This window comes from Pezoporus flaviventris, unplaced genomic scaffold, assembly GCF_033815535.1.
Source record: "Pezoporus flaviventris isolate CSIRO_AGI_PZ_B2104156 unplaced genomic scaffold, CSIRO_AGI_Pfla_v1 ptg000001l, whole genome shotgun sequence".
NCBI classification, from domain to species: domain Eukaryota; kingdom Metazoa; phylum Chordata; class Aves; order Psittaciformes; family Psittacidae; genus Pezoporus; species Pezoporus flaviventris.
Window position 1 is genome coordinate 60192160 of NW_026892549.1, and position 15064 is coordinate 60207223.

Consider the following 15064-nt stretch of genomic DNA (forward strand, 5'->3'; position numbering starts at 1 on the left):
GGAGCTGACCGTGAGAACCTGGGAACTTTTTCTTTAAGGCTACTCCATTAGAAATGATGCCCAGTCCTTTAGGGGACTGTGCTTGTTGCATGCCATCTTCATTACTATTTTAACATAGTTTAAAATGTTCTAATGACAGAATCTGACTATGAGACAAATTTAGTACATTTAGCTGCAAGTCCCAGTGAAATCAGAAAGATAATCTTTTTTATTGAGGACTGTAAATTGAAATTCAAAGTAGATCCTTAAAATAACATTTAACCCTAAGGGAGTTGCACTTTGCCTCCACTTCAGTAAGAAAAAAAAACCCTTTATTTCACAAATACAGTGTCTGCTAAGATGATTTCTGTGAACTTTGCAGGGTTTACATGGCAAACCAGGCCCCAGAGGACAGCGAGGACCAACAGTATGTACTTTCACTTTGCTTTCCAATATTAATTGCCTCCACTAAACTGTGAAGAATTATTCTGATTTGATTATAGTATCCAATAGTTATCAGCAAGTGCATCTCTGTTAAATTGACAGGGTCCAAGAGGCTCAAGAGGTCCTAGAGGTCCCACTGGCAAACCAGGTCCTAAGGTAATTGTCAAGCACCCTGTATAGATTGGCTACAGCCTGTTTATTTTAAATAAAATAGAGGTCTAATCTTTGAACATGTTGTCTTTCCTTTCTAGGGTACTGCAGGCAATGATGGTCCTCCTGGCCCACCAGGTGAAAGGGTATGTGAAAGCTATTTATGTACATGTTGTTCTTTCCACTAACTAGGAGCGTGATTTGAGGAGGGGGTGTTGTTTTATTTTTAGTTCTCCCTCACATGTCTTTGCCCTTCTTTGACCAGAGTAACCAGAAGTAACAAAACAATTCAAATGATGCTTTTCAGAAAGCTATGAGCTGAAGTTTGCTGAAAGCTTCTTTCATCTGTAGCTCAGTTTTGTACCTAGAGGACACAGAGAATACACATGCACTTTCTGTTTATACCCATGCACTTCATATATATCCATGCAAATTTCAGTTGTACTTACCAGCTTCTGCTCTTACGAATGCCCCATTTGCTGCAGCTTGTTTATGGGATTTGCAAGTGACTCAGGCCACCTCCAGAACCTTCTTTGTTGAAGCGCCTGATCTTTTTCCATTCTGATCAGCTGAGAATTCCCTTCAACTTAATTTCTGCATGCTTGAGAAATCTTACTGTGCTTGCTAAAATAAAATTTTCTGCTTGCTAGTATCTTACCAATCAGTAACCAAATCCAGTATACAGTCGGCCCATTACATAGCAGTATATAGAAAAACAATATTAATAAATCAGATTTGTAATAGCAGCACTTGAAAACCAACTCAGCTATTTTAAGAGGACATGCTTTCTGCCAAAGTATTTTGTAAAGCTTAAGAGACATTTCTTCTGTAGTCTTGTTTCATTAAAGTGCTAACCTATTTCATGTAGAGAATCTATAAATACTCCCTCAGCACCCACCCCCAAGTTCTAGTGTTCTCCACAAGTCTTACTCTTCAGGAGGGGCCTCCTTTTGCATTTTCCCCTGCTCCCTAATGTCAATGTGTTACACTCTTTCCTTGCTGAATGTGTGTATGCTTGGTATAAAAAGACTGGCAGAACAACAGCAAAGTGGTTTTGCTAGAATGACTTAGCAAATTGAAAAGGGAAAAATTAGTATTGGATCAGACCACATGGTTTGATTGTGTGGTTTACTGAAGATAAGAACATTCATGCAACTAATAAGAGCATGGCATGAGCGTGTTCTGGAAATCTCAAATTTTCACTTTGTGTGTCTGCAGAAAAAAAATATGGTTAATTTTGTGTTGTTTCTTCTTAGCAGTTGTGAGTAGTAATGAAAAAAGTTTTCACTTACTAAAAACCTTTAATGTTTTTACGTCCTTTATTCCTGAAGCAGAATGTTGCTTAACTGTCCAAGAGACCTGGTTGGTGATCAGGACAGTGATTCCTGGAGTAAGGAGGAGAGGTAGTGTAGAACAGAAGGGAAGTTGCAAACTGGAAGACTGGACTGTAGCCAGTATATATGGAAGGCAACACTCCAAGGGATGTTGCAGTGAGAAGCTGAAAGTACTTCTATATCAAGCAGAAGACAGTGTACTAAGTGGAACATGAACAGCAGGATGAAGTGGAAAGTTTGGATGAAACAGGAATGATTTGACAAGTAGAAACAGACACAGGGGGAGGAAAGAGATTCAATTCAATTCAATTCAATTCAGTTCAATTGGGGATTCAAAAGAAGAATGAGTTAACTAGGATGGTGGATGTAAAGAACTAGGCATAGTCCAAGAAAGGAACTGTAGGCTGTTTTACACTGTGGAGGAACATCAGAGATACTCTACCAGAAGGTCAGTAGCAGAGCCCCAAGAAGGGAGGAGTTTGTGACAGCTCCAAGAGGTTATGAGGAAGCGAAATTGTGTGGAGACTGAAAACACTGAGCAGATCAATCTAAGATGAAGGCATCCCTGGAGAGAAATTGATTAGATCAAAGAGATGAAGAACCTCAGAGCATCACATCTCGTATCACTTGTGTAATATAAGTGTGAGGTGTTTATTTGCTTCCCAGTAGGGGTGAGTGTCAGCCAAAAAATAAAACACTCATTTCTACTCCACTGAGACTATTTCTGCTACCAGATATATAAGTATTAAATAATCCGTACCCTTAAAATGAAATTTGATGACAAAAAAGAAAATGTGATTTTGATAACATGCTGGTAGTGTTCTAGTGTTTTTTTTCACTTTTCCCTCACTTTATCTGTCAGTCCAGTGACTTGAAATCTGCAAGCCATATTGTGAATAAAAAAATGCAGATCTTTTCCTTAAAAAGCTTCAAGATGTGAGGGTCAGTACAGTTGGAATTTATGAGAAAAAAGTGCAACTAACAGTAAAACATAGAAAACAACGTTTTTTACTCACAGTTGATTTCTACTCTATTATGCACAGTTTCAAGGCGTAGATGCAGAAATACATTTTCTTTTTCCTTACTGCATTCCTATTCAGGCAGTATTGCTTTCAAGAAATCCTTTTGGGGGGAAATCTCGTATTGCTTTTTCAGGCAATTAAATGTCTATGTGAATTGTTGCTACCAGTATTTATCTCACAGTGGAGCTGAGGCTTTGTACTTACAACCAGACATTATCTACAGAGTTCATAGATTTTATAACTGAAGTGCATATATTTTATCATCTAAGCAAACTTTTTAATCCAGTGGCATAAAAACCTGATTAAAACTTCACTTGTTTTGTTACATTTATACTAGGGACCACAAGGGCCTCAAGGACCTGTTGGATTCCCCGGACCAAAGGGACCTCCAGTAAGTATCTTTTTAATGAACTATGTGCAACAGTAGGAACATTATTTTTCTTTCAGTGTTTCTGAAGTGAATATTAGAAGATTTATGTAAGGGGTGGTTTATGTATAGATTACAAATATGCTTATTGAGCTATAGAGCTAACACAAGAAGTCACATATTCAAAATGATCATGGATACAGCATGTATTACATTCAGCATACTATATTAAACTGCAATTCTTGTAGTATGTTGATGCCAATGTCCAGATGACAGACTGCGATTAGGTGAAATAGTACTTTGCTGGTGTATCTTTTAACAATGGATTAACTGAGGAAAAAAATTGAAGAGGAAAGAGACATTCATTAGTAGTAGAAACGTACAGAAGTAATAGTACATTTGAGCTGCAGCTTAGATTAGTTTTACTGCTCTTCCAGTATGTTTCTGCTCATGTAGAGTAAGCACAAAAGCATCAAACTGCCTGTCATTTTTTTTTTTTTTTACCCATGCTTTTTTTTTTATTTTTATGTCCATTGCCAAAACTGGAATTTCATCAAATACTCTTGTCATGCTTAGTTTTGTGTTAACTGAGTCATTAAGCAAAGAAAAATATAAGTTTAGGTTCTTCCCATGGTTTCTGAATTTACCGAAATCCATTTTGAACATGCATGCATCAAGGAGGACACAAAGAAAATGTATGATTAAAATTACAGTTAGCTGATGTAGGAGCAGTTGAACTGTACTGAAGACTAGTCTAGAAAAAAAAACAAAACCAAGATCAGAGGTTCTTACAGCTAATTCCATGCTTTTTTTTTTTCTGAATTAAAGATGGCTAATAAATGATTTATGTATCCTACAATTTCAGGGTCCACCTGGAAAAGACGGCTTGCCTGGGCATCCAGGGCAGCGGGGTGAAACTGTAAGTGAATTTACTCTACTCTGTTAGTGTTGTAAACCTCCAAAGGTCATAATTGTGTGATCAAAACTAAAGAAACAGAGCCAACAGAGAAAAGGGGAAGAGGCAGGAACTGTAGTTTTCTTATGGTTGGTAGGTTAGCCGTGACATAACTTTATTTTAGTTTCCATGCTACAAGAGTGAGCTTTTTCTTTGCTATGCCTGGTTAGGAGCATCACAATGAACTTAGTCAATAAAAGTCAAATAGATTAATCCTGAGATCTCAATTTTAATAAAGATTTGTCAGGTAATTACTATGTGATACTTTTCTCACTGAATGCTGTGTAACATAAATCATAAAGTAACAAAATAACCAAAAGGCTTATCAGTTGTAAGCAGCTAGAAGACTCAAAAGCTAACACCTATGGAAAGTAGGATCAGGAATGATTCAACCTATGACAAGAAACTTCAATTTTAAAACTATATCTTATGTAATCCCCTTAAGAATCACAATGAGGAAATTCTGGCATCAAAATGGAAAGATTTACATGTAACAGTTTTAATGGAATTATTTAAAAAGACTCTCTACTTCCATAATGCCAAAACCTTACTCATACAGTATTGAAATAAAATACAGTTCTTGGATTTTTCAGAGCTGGAGAAGCCGTAAATGAATTTAGAGATAAATTTTCTCAGCATGTTGACTGTGTTTTGAGTTCTAACTTCACTGGAAATCTGTTAGTGACTGCTGCGTCACTAAAACCTGCATGAGACATTAATGTAAATTTTTTAATGCTGAATAATTTAGATGAACCCGTGGGATGTTCAGGTCATCTTGAGTATTTGCTGCTGAAATCTCCTTTGCTTATTACTACTTTTACAAATCTGAATCTGTAGGGGTAATAAGCTGGTGACATAAGAGAAAGCTAAGTACTAAAACCATCATTAACATCAAGAATCATTGAATGTACTTCAAAGTAGCAATTCATTATGCAAATCTGGAAATAGCAGATCTTCTCAAGATACTTTCAGGACATGAGTAATACTCAACATTCCTTTGTCTTTCCTTACAGCAGGCTTTGGAAGAAGCTTTGACTGAGTAAAGGAAGGGACACACGAATGATTCCATCTGTATTGGTTCTGATTTTCAGACATTAGAGCAAAGGGGTACTTTTGTATTTGTTTTTAGTTTGGATCATTTCAGAGGTGTGAGAAAGAGTGCCTAAAACAGTTATTTGCCAGACTGAACCAGGATAACGTCTGGCTAGCAGCAAGAGGAGAATCAGATTGGGGAAGGTTAGAAAAAGCTTAAACCGCATCTGGTGTAATGGGGCAGCTGTCATTGAGACTGCCCAGAGGATTGCTGAGCAGGGCCCAATGTTTGTAAGGAATATGGGCCAGATGACACCTTTTATTACATAGGTGAGCAGAGTAGGAGGCAGATAGAGGCTGTTAGGCACGGTATACTACATGGAACCCCAGCTGTGATACAGCAGGGAATGCACTCTCCTAACTTGATGCAGCAACACACTTCCAGTATTTGAAAGAAATAATTTAGCATGTTTCAAAGATACATTAAACAGTACTATCAAGTGAGGTAGTCACTCAGCTTATTGACAAGTTTTGGACTGAAGTCAGGAGCCGCTGATGAGAAAATACAAATTCTATAAAATTGGCCAGTGTGGTGAAAAACTGTCCCCAAAACATTACATTTCTCCTCTCTGCTTCCCAGTTTTTGTCATCATATCAGTTTCTCATTAACTTGATTCTTTTTTGTGGCACTCATGCTGCTTTTTTTACCATATCTGTATCATCTTCATCTTCATCTCTGTTTCTTTTCATTTTCTTTCTGTCTAACCTCCCCTTTATCTTTAATGCCTCTCCAATTTAATCCACCGTCTGTGTCTTTCCTTAAAAAGAATTTGTATGTCTGGCTTTATGACTCATAATGTGTAAATGTACAAATGGATTTTCAGCTGTCTTTTAGCAGCATCATTTATGCACCTCATCAAGTTCACCTATAGATATCTGTAAAATTGACAGGATTTTTTACTTTTGTGTCACCTCAGACAGATTCAGACTGATAGAGATAAGAAAGATTAATCAGTGTTTCACTTCAAAAAATACACAAGAACAAATAATTTCTCATTGTTACATTCTGAAGAGAAGGATTGTGTGATGTGGAATTTCTCTTTTTCCTATTCAACACAGACAAGAATTATTCTCTTCTATATCTTGTCCTTGGTAATGTAGTGTTTTGTAATTATTTCACAGGGTTTTCAAGGAAAAACTGGTCCTCCTGGTCCTGGTGGTGTTGTTGGGCCTCAGGTACATCATTCAATTTCATAGTAACTTAACAAGTCCAACGTTTAATGGTTATATTATGGCTAAGGCAGTTGCTACTTGTGTATTAAAAGAACTATATTGATGGTTGTATTAACTTTTGTAACAAATGCTGCATAACAATTTTAGAAAGGTGTACTTAATAATCTTCAGTGATTCCATGAAATATACAAATGATGCGGTTACCTTTCCACCTCCATTTTGTATTTTTTTTTCATGAGAACTCAAGGAGGCAGAGTTGTCTACCATGAAATAGTTTAGAAAGAAGAAAATGACATGTTCACGTAGCATGAGCAGCGGGTCAAAGGACGTGATCCTGCCCCTTTACTCTGCTCTCGTGAGACCCCATTTGCAGCACTGTGTGCAGTTCTGGTGTCATCAACGTAAGAAGGACAAGATGCTGTTGGAGGAAGTCCAGAGGAGGCCATGAGGATGGTCATGGGCTGGAGCACATCCTGTATGAAGACAGGCTGAAAACACTGGGGCTGTTCAGCCTGGAGAAGAGAAGCTGCGTGGAGACCTCAGAGCAGCTTCCAGTGTCTGAAGGGGGCTACAAGGATGCTGGAGAGGGACTCTTCATCAGGGACTGTAGCAATAGGACAAGGGGTGATGGGCTCAAACTGAAACAGGGAAAGTTCAGGTCAGATCTAAGGAAGAAGTTCTTTATTGCAAGGGTGGTGAAGCACTAGAACGGGTTGCCCCCAAAGAAGTAGTAAATGCTCCATCCCTGGCATTGTTCAAGGCAGGGTTGGACAGAGCCCTGGGTGACATTAGTCTAGTGTGATGTGTCCCTGCCCATGGCAGGGCATTGGAACTAAATGATCTTAAGGTCTTTTACAACTCAAACCAGTCTATGATTTTATGATTCTCTGTGACTTTCTTGTCAGAGGCCAAACTTCAGTCACTTTTAGATTGTGGATGGATTCACTGTCAAAACTGCATTATTTGTAATAAAATCAAGCATTTGGATTGCATGAGCTTTTTTAGGTAATTTTTTTTTTAGTGAAAATTTTCAGTTAGTGAATCTGAAGAGATATCTTTCAACATTTCCACATTCCAATTCATATTACTCAGAAAAACAACAGTACAGATAATGTTTCAAGACAAGCATAGTGCTTTTCCTTCCTGTGTCCTTTTTGTAACCTCCCCCTATACATGGATGCACACTGTGTTTTACGGCTTCATTGCTTAAGGAGCAAGGATGGCATTTTACTCTTTGGAAGCTGTACAGATGTGTCTGCAGGCAGAATGCAGTTCAAGGTTTATTTTATAGGACAAAGATACTTTGTAAGTCAGCTTTGCCTAGAGGGAAGGGTGAGGAATGTATGCTAACCAATGGTAATACTATTTTGTAACGGATACTCGTAGCAGCTGAATGTTAAGAATCTGCTCCTCCCCACCTTCCACCCCCAAGACATGCATTACCTTGAGATGACTGACTTTTTACTTTTGTGCTTAGGGTCCTACTGGTGAGACTGGCCCAATTGGTGAAAGAGGTCATCCAGGTCCTCCTGGTCCACCAGGTGAACAAGGCCTCCCAGGTGCTGCAGGAAAAGAAGGTGCTAAGGTATGATGTTGCTTTGGGAAACAAATTGGAAGGGACAGGTAAATTGCTGACAGTCTCATATTTTAAATCATCCTGCAGAACATGCAGAATAAAATCAGAACATACAGTATAATATCACAGTTGGTACATTTCACCTAGAGAGATTTTGAAGACTGGAGAATTCCAGTTTTGGAGCTGTGTCTGCTTACACTGAAATAATGAGAATTCCCTTGAGCCAATAATATGTATTTTTGTCATAAAAAAACAGTTTACGTATATGTCAAGGTTTAATTCCAGCTGGCAACTTAAGCCCATCACACAGGGATGGGGGAGACAATCAGAAGAGTAAAAGTGAAAAAACTCACAGCTTGAGGTAAAGACAGTTTAATAAGTAAAGCAAAAGCCATGCACACAAGCAAAGCAAAACAAGGAATTAATTCACTTCTTCGTAATGACAGGCAGGTGTTCAGCCATCCCCAGGAAAGCAGGGCTCCATCATGCATAACTTGAGAAGGAAAATGCCATAACATGCCACATCCCCTCCTTCCTTCTTCCCCCAGCTTTATATGCTGAGCATGATACCATACGGTATGGAATATCCCTTGGGTCAGTTGGGGTCAGCTGTGTCCTCTCCCAGCTCCTTGTGCATCCATCAGCCTGCTTGCTTGTGGCAGGTGTGAGAAGTAGAAAAGGCTTTGGCTCTGTCTAAGCACTGCAGTAAGGGAAAGACCCCTGTGTTTGCAACACTGTTTTCAGCACAAATCCAAACCACAGCCCCATACTAGCTGCCATGAAAAAAAAAAACAGGTATCCATCCAAAAGCAGCCCACTATGCATGGTAATGTAGTAGAAATACATAGTAATGACATGTTCATACTAAGGCATTGTTGTGGACATTGTAATTTAAAGTAGGAGGTTTACTACTAGCTAAAAGGCAAATTTAACCCCTTACTGTTCGGCCACCATTGTGGCACAAGACAAATGCTGCTTATCTTAGTTGTTACGTAGTAATTTTTAATCTTATATTTTTAGTGAGCATTGTCAATTTTTAATGAATGTATCTTTAAACATATTTTTATGGATTGCGGTGATTGTCACTATTTATATTGTATAACTAATACTGTATTTTTAATTTAACCATAGTGACAGACTATTGTATTGGGTGAATTGGTGCAGGCATAATCTTTTTTGTCATTACTATAACTAGGATCTGGTATTTCATTTTCATCATTCATTTAATGACTAATATAAGCATTTTAAACATTCTTTTAATCAAAATGTAATATGTTTCTAAGGGTGACCCAGGCCCTCAAGGCATTCCTGGGAAAGATGGACCAGCAGGTCTTCGCGGTTTCCCTGGAGAGAGAGGCCTTCCAGGTGCTCAGGTATGATGTAAGCTAGAACAATTGACATGATGTTTCTAAATACAAGAAATCAATGGATTAACTCTTTATTTTCATGGAATATAATAGGAGAACAAACATCAAGCATCCCACATTGTTAAGTATCATTGGCTATATAAGTAAAAAAACATTTATTCAGTTTCTTGTCTTTGGATTTCTACATTCTTCTATTTATGTATTGCAGAAATAACCCTTGAACTTTCCAGTGTGAGAGAAAAGCTTTTTTTTCCCCCTTTTTTTCATTTTTTTAGGGTCCAGCTGGTTTGAAAGGAGGGGAAGGCCCACAAGGCCCACCTGGTCCACTTGTAAGTAAACATAATAACTTTATGGAAATAGAAACAGTATTATGTAGTAACCTTTTTTCTTCTTTACATGCTGTGCTGTTTTCATCAACACAGTCTGTAAACCAGCAGATAGATGTAATTTGAAGTGATCAATAATTATTTTCTACTAGTTACACACTAACAAACATTCAAGGAGTGTGAAGGTTATGAACTTCTGAAGCCTTCTGCTAGCAGGAGGTATGGGATTTATTTATTGCTCAGTACTTGGCACTAACTCCTTATTGAGATGAAGGAGGTCTTCCATAGTGGAAAATCTATGGATAGTCAGTAGTGGATTCATGCTGTTGTGGTGGGTTTACTTGACTGCACACCAGGTGCCGACCAAGCTGCTCTACCAGTTCCTCTTCTTACCTGGATGGGAGGAGAAAGAATACAACAAAAGGCTCATGAGTTAAGATGAAGACAGGGAGATCGCTCAGCAATTACCCTTACAGGCAAAACAGACTCGACTTGGGGAAATGAATTTAACTTATTACTGATCAAGTCAGAGGAGGAGAATGAGAAATAAAAACAGATCTTAAAAACATCATCCCCACACCCCTCCCTTCTTCCCAGGCTGAACTTTGTTCCCAAATTCTCCATTTCTTCCCCCAAAATGGCACAGGGGGACAAGGAATGGGGGTTGTGTTCAACACACATTCTGTCTGCTGTTCCTTTCTTCTCATGCTCTTCCCCTGCTCCAGAATGGGATGACACCCACAGCAGACAGTCTTCCAGGAACTTCTCCCACAGGGGTCCTTCCCATGTGCTGCAGTTCTTCATGATCTGTTCCAGTGTGGGTCCCTTCCACAGGGTGCAGCCCTTGAGTAACAGACTGCTCCAGCATGGTTTCCGTGTGGGGTCACAGCTCCTGCCAGCAAGCCTGCTCCAGTATGGGCTCCTTTGCCCGCAGGGCCACAGGACAAGGGTAATCCAGGAGCTTCCTCCAAAACAGGCTTCCCACTGGGTCATAGCCTCCTTTGGGCACCAGCCTGCTCTGGCATGGGGTCCTCCATGGGCTGCAGATGGATGTCTGCTCCCTTGTTAACCTCCATGGGCTGCAGGTGGATATCATCTCCCTTGTAACCTCCCCAGGCTGCAGATGGATACCCACTCCACAATTAACCTCCATGAGTTGCAGGGGGACAGCCTGACTCTCCATGGTCTTTGCCCACAGTCTGCAGGGAATTTCTGCTCTGGTGCTTCCTCCCCGCTTTCTTCACTCGCCTTGGTGTCTGCAGGGTTGTATGTCTCACACATTCTCACTCCTCTCTCTGATTGCAATTGGTCTTGCCCAATCTTTCTTTTTTTCCCTCCTTCTTAACTATGTTATCCCAGAGGCACTGATAGGGTTGGCCTTGGCCAGCAGCTGGTCCATCTCGGAGCCAGCTGGCATTGACCATTGGTATTGGACACAGGGGAAGCTTATCGCATCTTCTCACAGAAGTCACCCTTGCAGCCCTTCCTCCCACCCCCCAGATCTTGCCACATAAACCCAATATGTCTTTGTTCCTTTGTGAAGTGCAGTTCACATATGCAGTTGACCCGCATAATGTTAAAAAATACTGCTGGTGTTGTGCAGTTGCATAAGCTAGCTTTTAAATATGTGCATCCACTACATTTGCATCCTTACTACTGCATCTAATATTTGGAACCATATACTGGCCTATGTGTAAGGTTTGATTCTTTTTAACTCATTGTGAAACAGATTGGTTTTGTTTAGATTTGGATAGCCAAACTTTCCAGCCATAAAGAATAAAACTGATAAATATTCTCCTCTTCTTTAGTAATTTCTGGATGATTGGGAAATGTCACCCAGCCTATTTCTTTCCACCACTGTTTTACAGTTTCTTACTTATTTGATATCTTAAAAAAAAAAAGCAAACCAAAAAAACCAACAAAAAACAATCCCAAAAAAGTTTGAAGACAGTCCTCTCAGAATCTGTTGAGATTGTTCACTCAGAGTTTGGAGATCTCAACATATTTAAAGAAGAGAACAGAACTTAATCCTGTTTTGAAGTGCTTTAAATTTGGTACAGAGAATGACTTGGGGATGATTATTTTTGCCAGAGCAAAAAGTTTAGATTCTGCAGTAAAAGGGGGAAATTGTAGAGCAAGCTTAAGAATTTTGGTAAAGTATAATGAGCACTGTAAAAAAAAAAATCTTATTTTGGAAAATAGTAACATGCAACTCGAAATCTTCCATAGAAATCCGTGGGAAAATAGATCATGAAAGAATATAAGAATGGCTTATTAACAATATCATTTCATGAATTTGAAAAGAAATGATGCATTATACGATTGCTTTAGAGTTTTAGAAGATATGATGATCAAAACCATCCATTGCTTTCAAGACTTTATCTTGACTATACTTCCTGAGTGAAGCATACTTATAGTAAGGATCAGTGAAACCATTAAAAGTTATGTTTGCTTGGCTAATAACAGCTATGTAAAATCATGTCATTCAGTAATATTCCCTCTCAGTACTTTAAGCTCAACATAGGCATAAAAATGTATTTGCCACCTTTTTGTAGTTACGGTTTTTTCTTTCTGATTATGATGGAAAAGCAGTGATATGTACTCATTCCTCAAAACAGTAAATTATTCTCCCTTGGACGGTGTGACTAGGCATTTCCTAGATGGTCATGTGCTCAAGAGTTTTTTTACATTTAGGTTCTTGTTTCTTGTTTCAACTTTTATTTATACCTCTGCTGCCTTTTTCACTTCAGTTTCTGATAGTCATCTGCTGGAAGTATTTGAAGTAGGGTATGCTTAAGTTGTCTGTTCTTTGTTGTGATTTTTTTATGCAAGTTTTACAAGGATGCACTGGTATTCAAAACATGGTACAGTTATTCCCAAATGTCAATTGTGTAGATTTTGACAGTCATCTTGTCAACTTATTTCTTTCATTCAGTGCAATTGTAGTAAAAAAAAAATATCAGCACAGCTATTCCCGTTAGACAAAAAAGTGATGCAATTCTGTGTATTTCAACAGTAAAGCTCTCTTCCGTCCCTGCGAATCATATTGAGATAGGAATGCATGAAATGAGGAAGAAAAACCCAAACCATAGTATAAGGTTCTTGGTTTTGGATTTTTTTCTACACTATTGGAAAAGATCTGCTGTAGCGCACTTTTAAGCTTTACTTCTTTATTTCTTAATACTTGGTAGTCAAATTCTTAAAATTAATTATTTAATTCATAATGCCTTTAAGCTGTTATTCTTTAAATTGAGAACTTGCATTTTTGCTTTACAGTTCTCCTTAACACCATGCAGTATGTATACATTCCTGAAAGGCACTAAAATAGGGTATCTGGGAATGGAATGGGATGGGGTGGAATGGGATGGGGTGGAATGGAATGGAATGGAATGGAATGGAATGGAATGGAATGGAATGGAATGGAATGGAAGCTAGCTGGGAGACCATGCCACCCCATCTGTTAGAAGAAAAGATGAATCAAAATCAAGAAAGCATAGACCAGAACAATTTCTTCAATGTAAAGGTCATGTCTGGATTTTTTTGAAGGAGGCCTTAAGGCTGTACCGACCTCTCAAGCAGATAGTTCAGGTGCAGTGAACCAGAACTCTTCTGAGCATGCACAAACCAGACAGCACAAATGTACTTAACATCAAGTGTACTTGACATTTAACACACCCTGCTTTTCCAGGCAGGATGCCCACATAGTAGTTGTACCACTACTATCACAGTTTGTCATTAATATGCATCACATAAGTTTGTGAGGTGTTTCTGAATTTAAATTCAGATGGTCCACGTTTTTTGAATTCTGTAATGGGGTGTGTATAGTTTGGTATTTTAGTTCAAAACATGAGAGCCTTTTTGAGGTGAATGTCTCAATCATCCCCATTTACCATCCTTTGGTTCAGATCATGGAGGTCTCTTGGAGCTCATGATCAGTATTCCATTAATGAGAAACTAAATGGAAGAGAAATTCCAGGATCACTTCTAATACCCACTAGATAATGGGAGTTCAGTGCCAGACAAGTTATTTGCAGTATAGTCCAGAAATACAGAGTATGGATGTCAGGAGCCCAGTACCAACAGCTTCTTCACTTTATAAGGCCATTGCTGTTGGGGTCACAGTTCCTGCTAAGGTAAACATAGTCATAGAAAGGTTCACTTAGGAAGCTCAGAATTTTTTGCATACTGTTTTCCCAGTCTTTGAGAAATAGATGTAGTGATAGCAGGAATTGTAAGCAGAGTGGAAAGAGAGTTTGAAGGGTAAACAGTTCATTGTTTTTGAAGTATACCTTGAGTTCACTATAGCACAAGCAGTGCCCCTTGAGCCACAAAGAGCACCAAGCTGCCCTGTGAGTACTCCAGAAGTCTTCAGTAGGATTTGTTTCCTATTTCATCTTTAATTACTAACTTGTTATATTGAAATTGTTTTTCAGACCAAAAAAGGTGCAGAGATGCCCTTCATACTGGGTTTCTGTGCATCTGTGAGGACAACAATTAAACCACAATAGCTTGGGGTTCTTTCACAGTATCTCATAGCAGACCGTGAGCATCAAATAGTCCTAAAATATTTTCCCATCTATTTTTAGCCAACAGAGGATAGACACAGGAGTGTCATTATAATGGAGTCTTCATTTGCCATTTATTTATAATAGGAAAAGAACTCATGCCATTGGATCATTTTCCTCCAATTCTCTGTCAATACCAATTGCTTCTAACTAGCATATATAGCCAATTACAAGCTTTTTTGGCTAATGCATGCATCTGCAAGCATACCAAACAAATGACCGCTCCAAATACTGTGCATGCCAATTACTGTGTTTAGAGGAATTTGAACAAAAGAAGGAGATGCATGAATGTACTACAAAGCAATGGGGTTTTTTTTTGTGTTTTTTTTGGTTTCATTTTGGTGGTTTGTTTTTTTTTGTGTGTGTGTGTTTGTTGTGTTATATTGGGTTTTGGGGGGGGTTGTTTGGGGTTTTTTTAACAGTTCTCTTTTATGTGCTATTTTTGTCTTCTGTTTGTTTTCTCCCCTTCTCATACTACTGTGTGGAATGCTGAATGCTAATGAGAGAAAACTCTTTGGAATGTCAAGCAGTCATTTTTCATTAGTTTATTTGGAATAGGATGCCTAAATTGGGCTCTGAATAAGCCAGCTGTAGGCTACCCAATTATCAGCACTGAGTTATCTAGCACTAATCTTCCTCTCTTTGATAACATTTTTCATTCATGAGAATCTTCGCTTGTTAGACAGTTTGTTAATCAGTGAAAAGTATTGCTTC

The 15064-nt window shown here is 38.6% G+C and overlaps 1 protein-coding gene and 2 long non-coding RNA genes across 17 annotated transcripts in view; 1 reads left to right on the forward strand and 2 right to left on the reverse strand.

Moving 5' to 3' along the window:
* LOC133273098 (collagen alpha-1(XI) chain) overlaps nucleotides 1-15064 on the forward strand; it is a 472710-nt gene that overhangs the window by 407675 nt on the left and 49971 nt on the right. For all 15 annotated transcript variants that reach the window (XM_061461051.1, XM_061461060.1, XM_061461067.1 and 12 more), the window contains 9 exons: nucleotides 362-406; nucleotides 526-579; nucleotides 675-719; nucleotides 3267-3320; nucleotides 4162-4215; nucleotides 6466-6519; nucleotides 7994-8101; nucleotides 9376-9465; nucleotides 9735-9788. In XM_061461051.1, the coding sequence (XP_061317035.1) occupies nucleotides 362-406; nucleotides 526-579; nucleotides 675-719; nucleotides 3267-3320; nucleotides 4162-4215; nucleotides 6466-6519; nucleotides 7994-8101; nucleotides 9376-9465; nucleotides 9735-9788 (558 nt within the window). The remainder of the gene's footprint in view (nucleotides 1-361; nucleotides 407-525; nucleotides 580-674; nucleotides 720-3266; nucleotides 3321-4161; nucleotides 4216-6465; nucleotides 6520-7993; nucleotides 8102-9375; nucleotides 9466-9734; nucleotides 9789-15064) is intronic.
* The window catches only part of LOC133273253 (uncharacterized), a 113861-nt gene continuing 108853 nt past the window's right edge, over nucleotides 10057-15064 (reverse strand). Inside the window, exon 3 of the long non-coding RNA XR_009744706.1 lies at nucleotides 10057-10178. This is a non-coding gene — a long non-coding RNA (uncharacterized LOC133273253). The remainder of the gene's footprint in view (nucleotides 10179-15064) is intronic.
* Nucleotides 10278-11145, reverse strand: LOC133273261 (uncharacterized). The gene is made up of 2 exons (XR_009744709.1): nucleotides 10856-11145; nucleotides 10278-10816 (listed from the first exon to the last, which is right to left on the reverse strand). It is a non-coding gene; the product is annotated as an uncharacterized LOC133273261 (long non-coding RNA).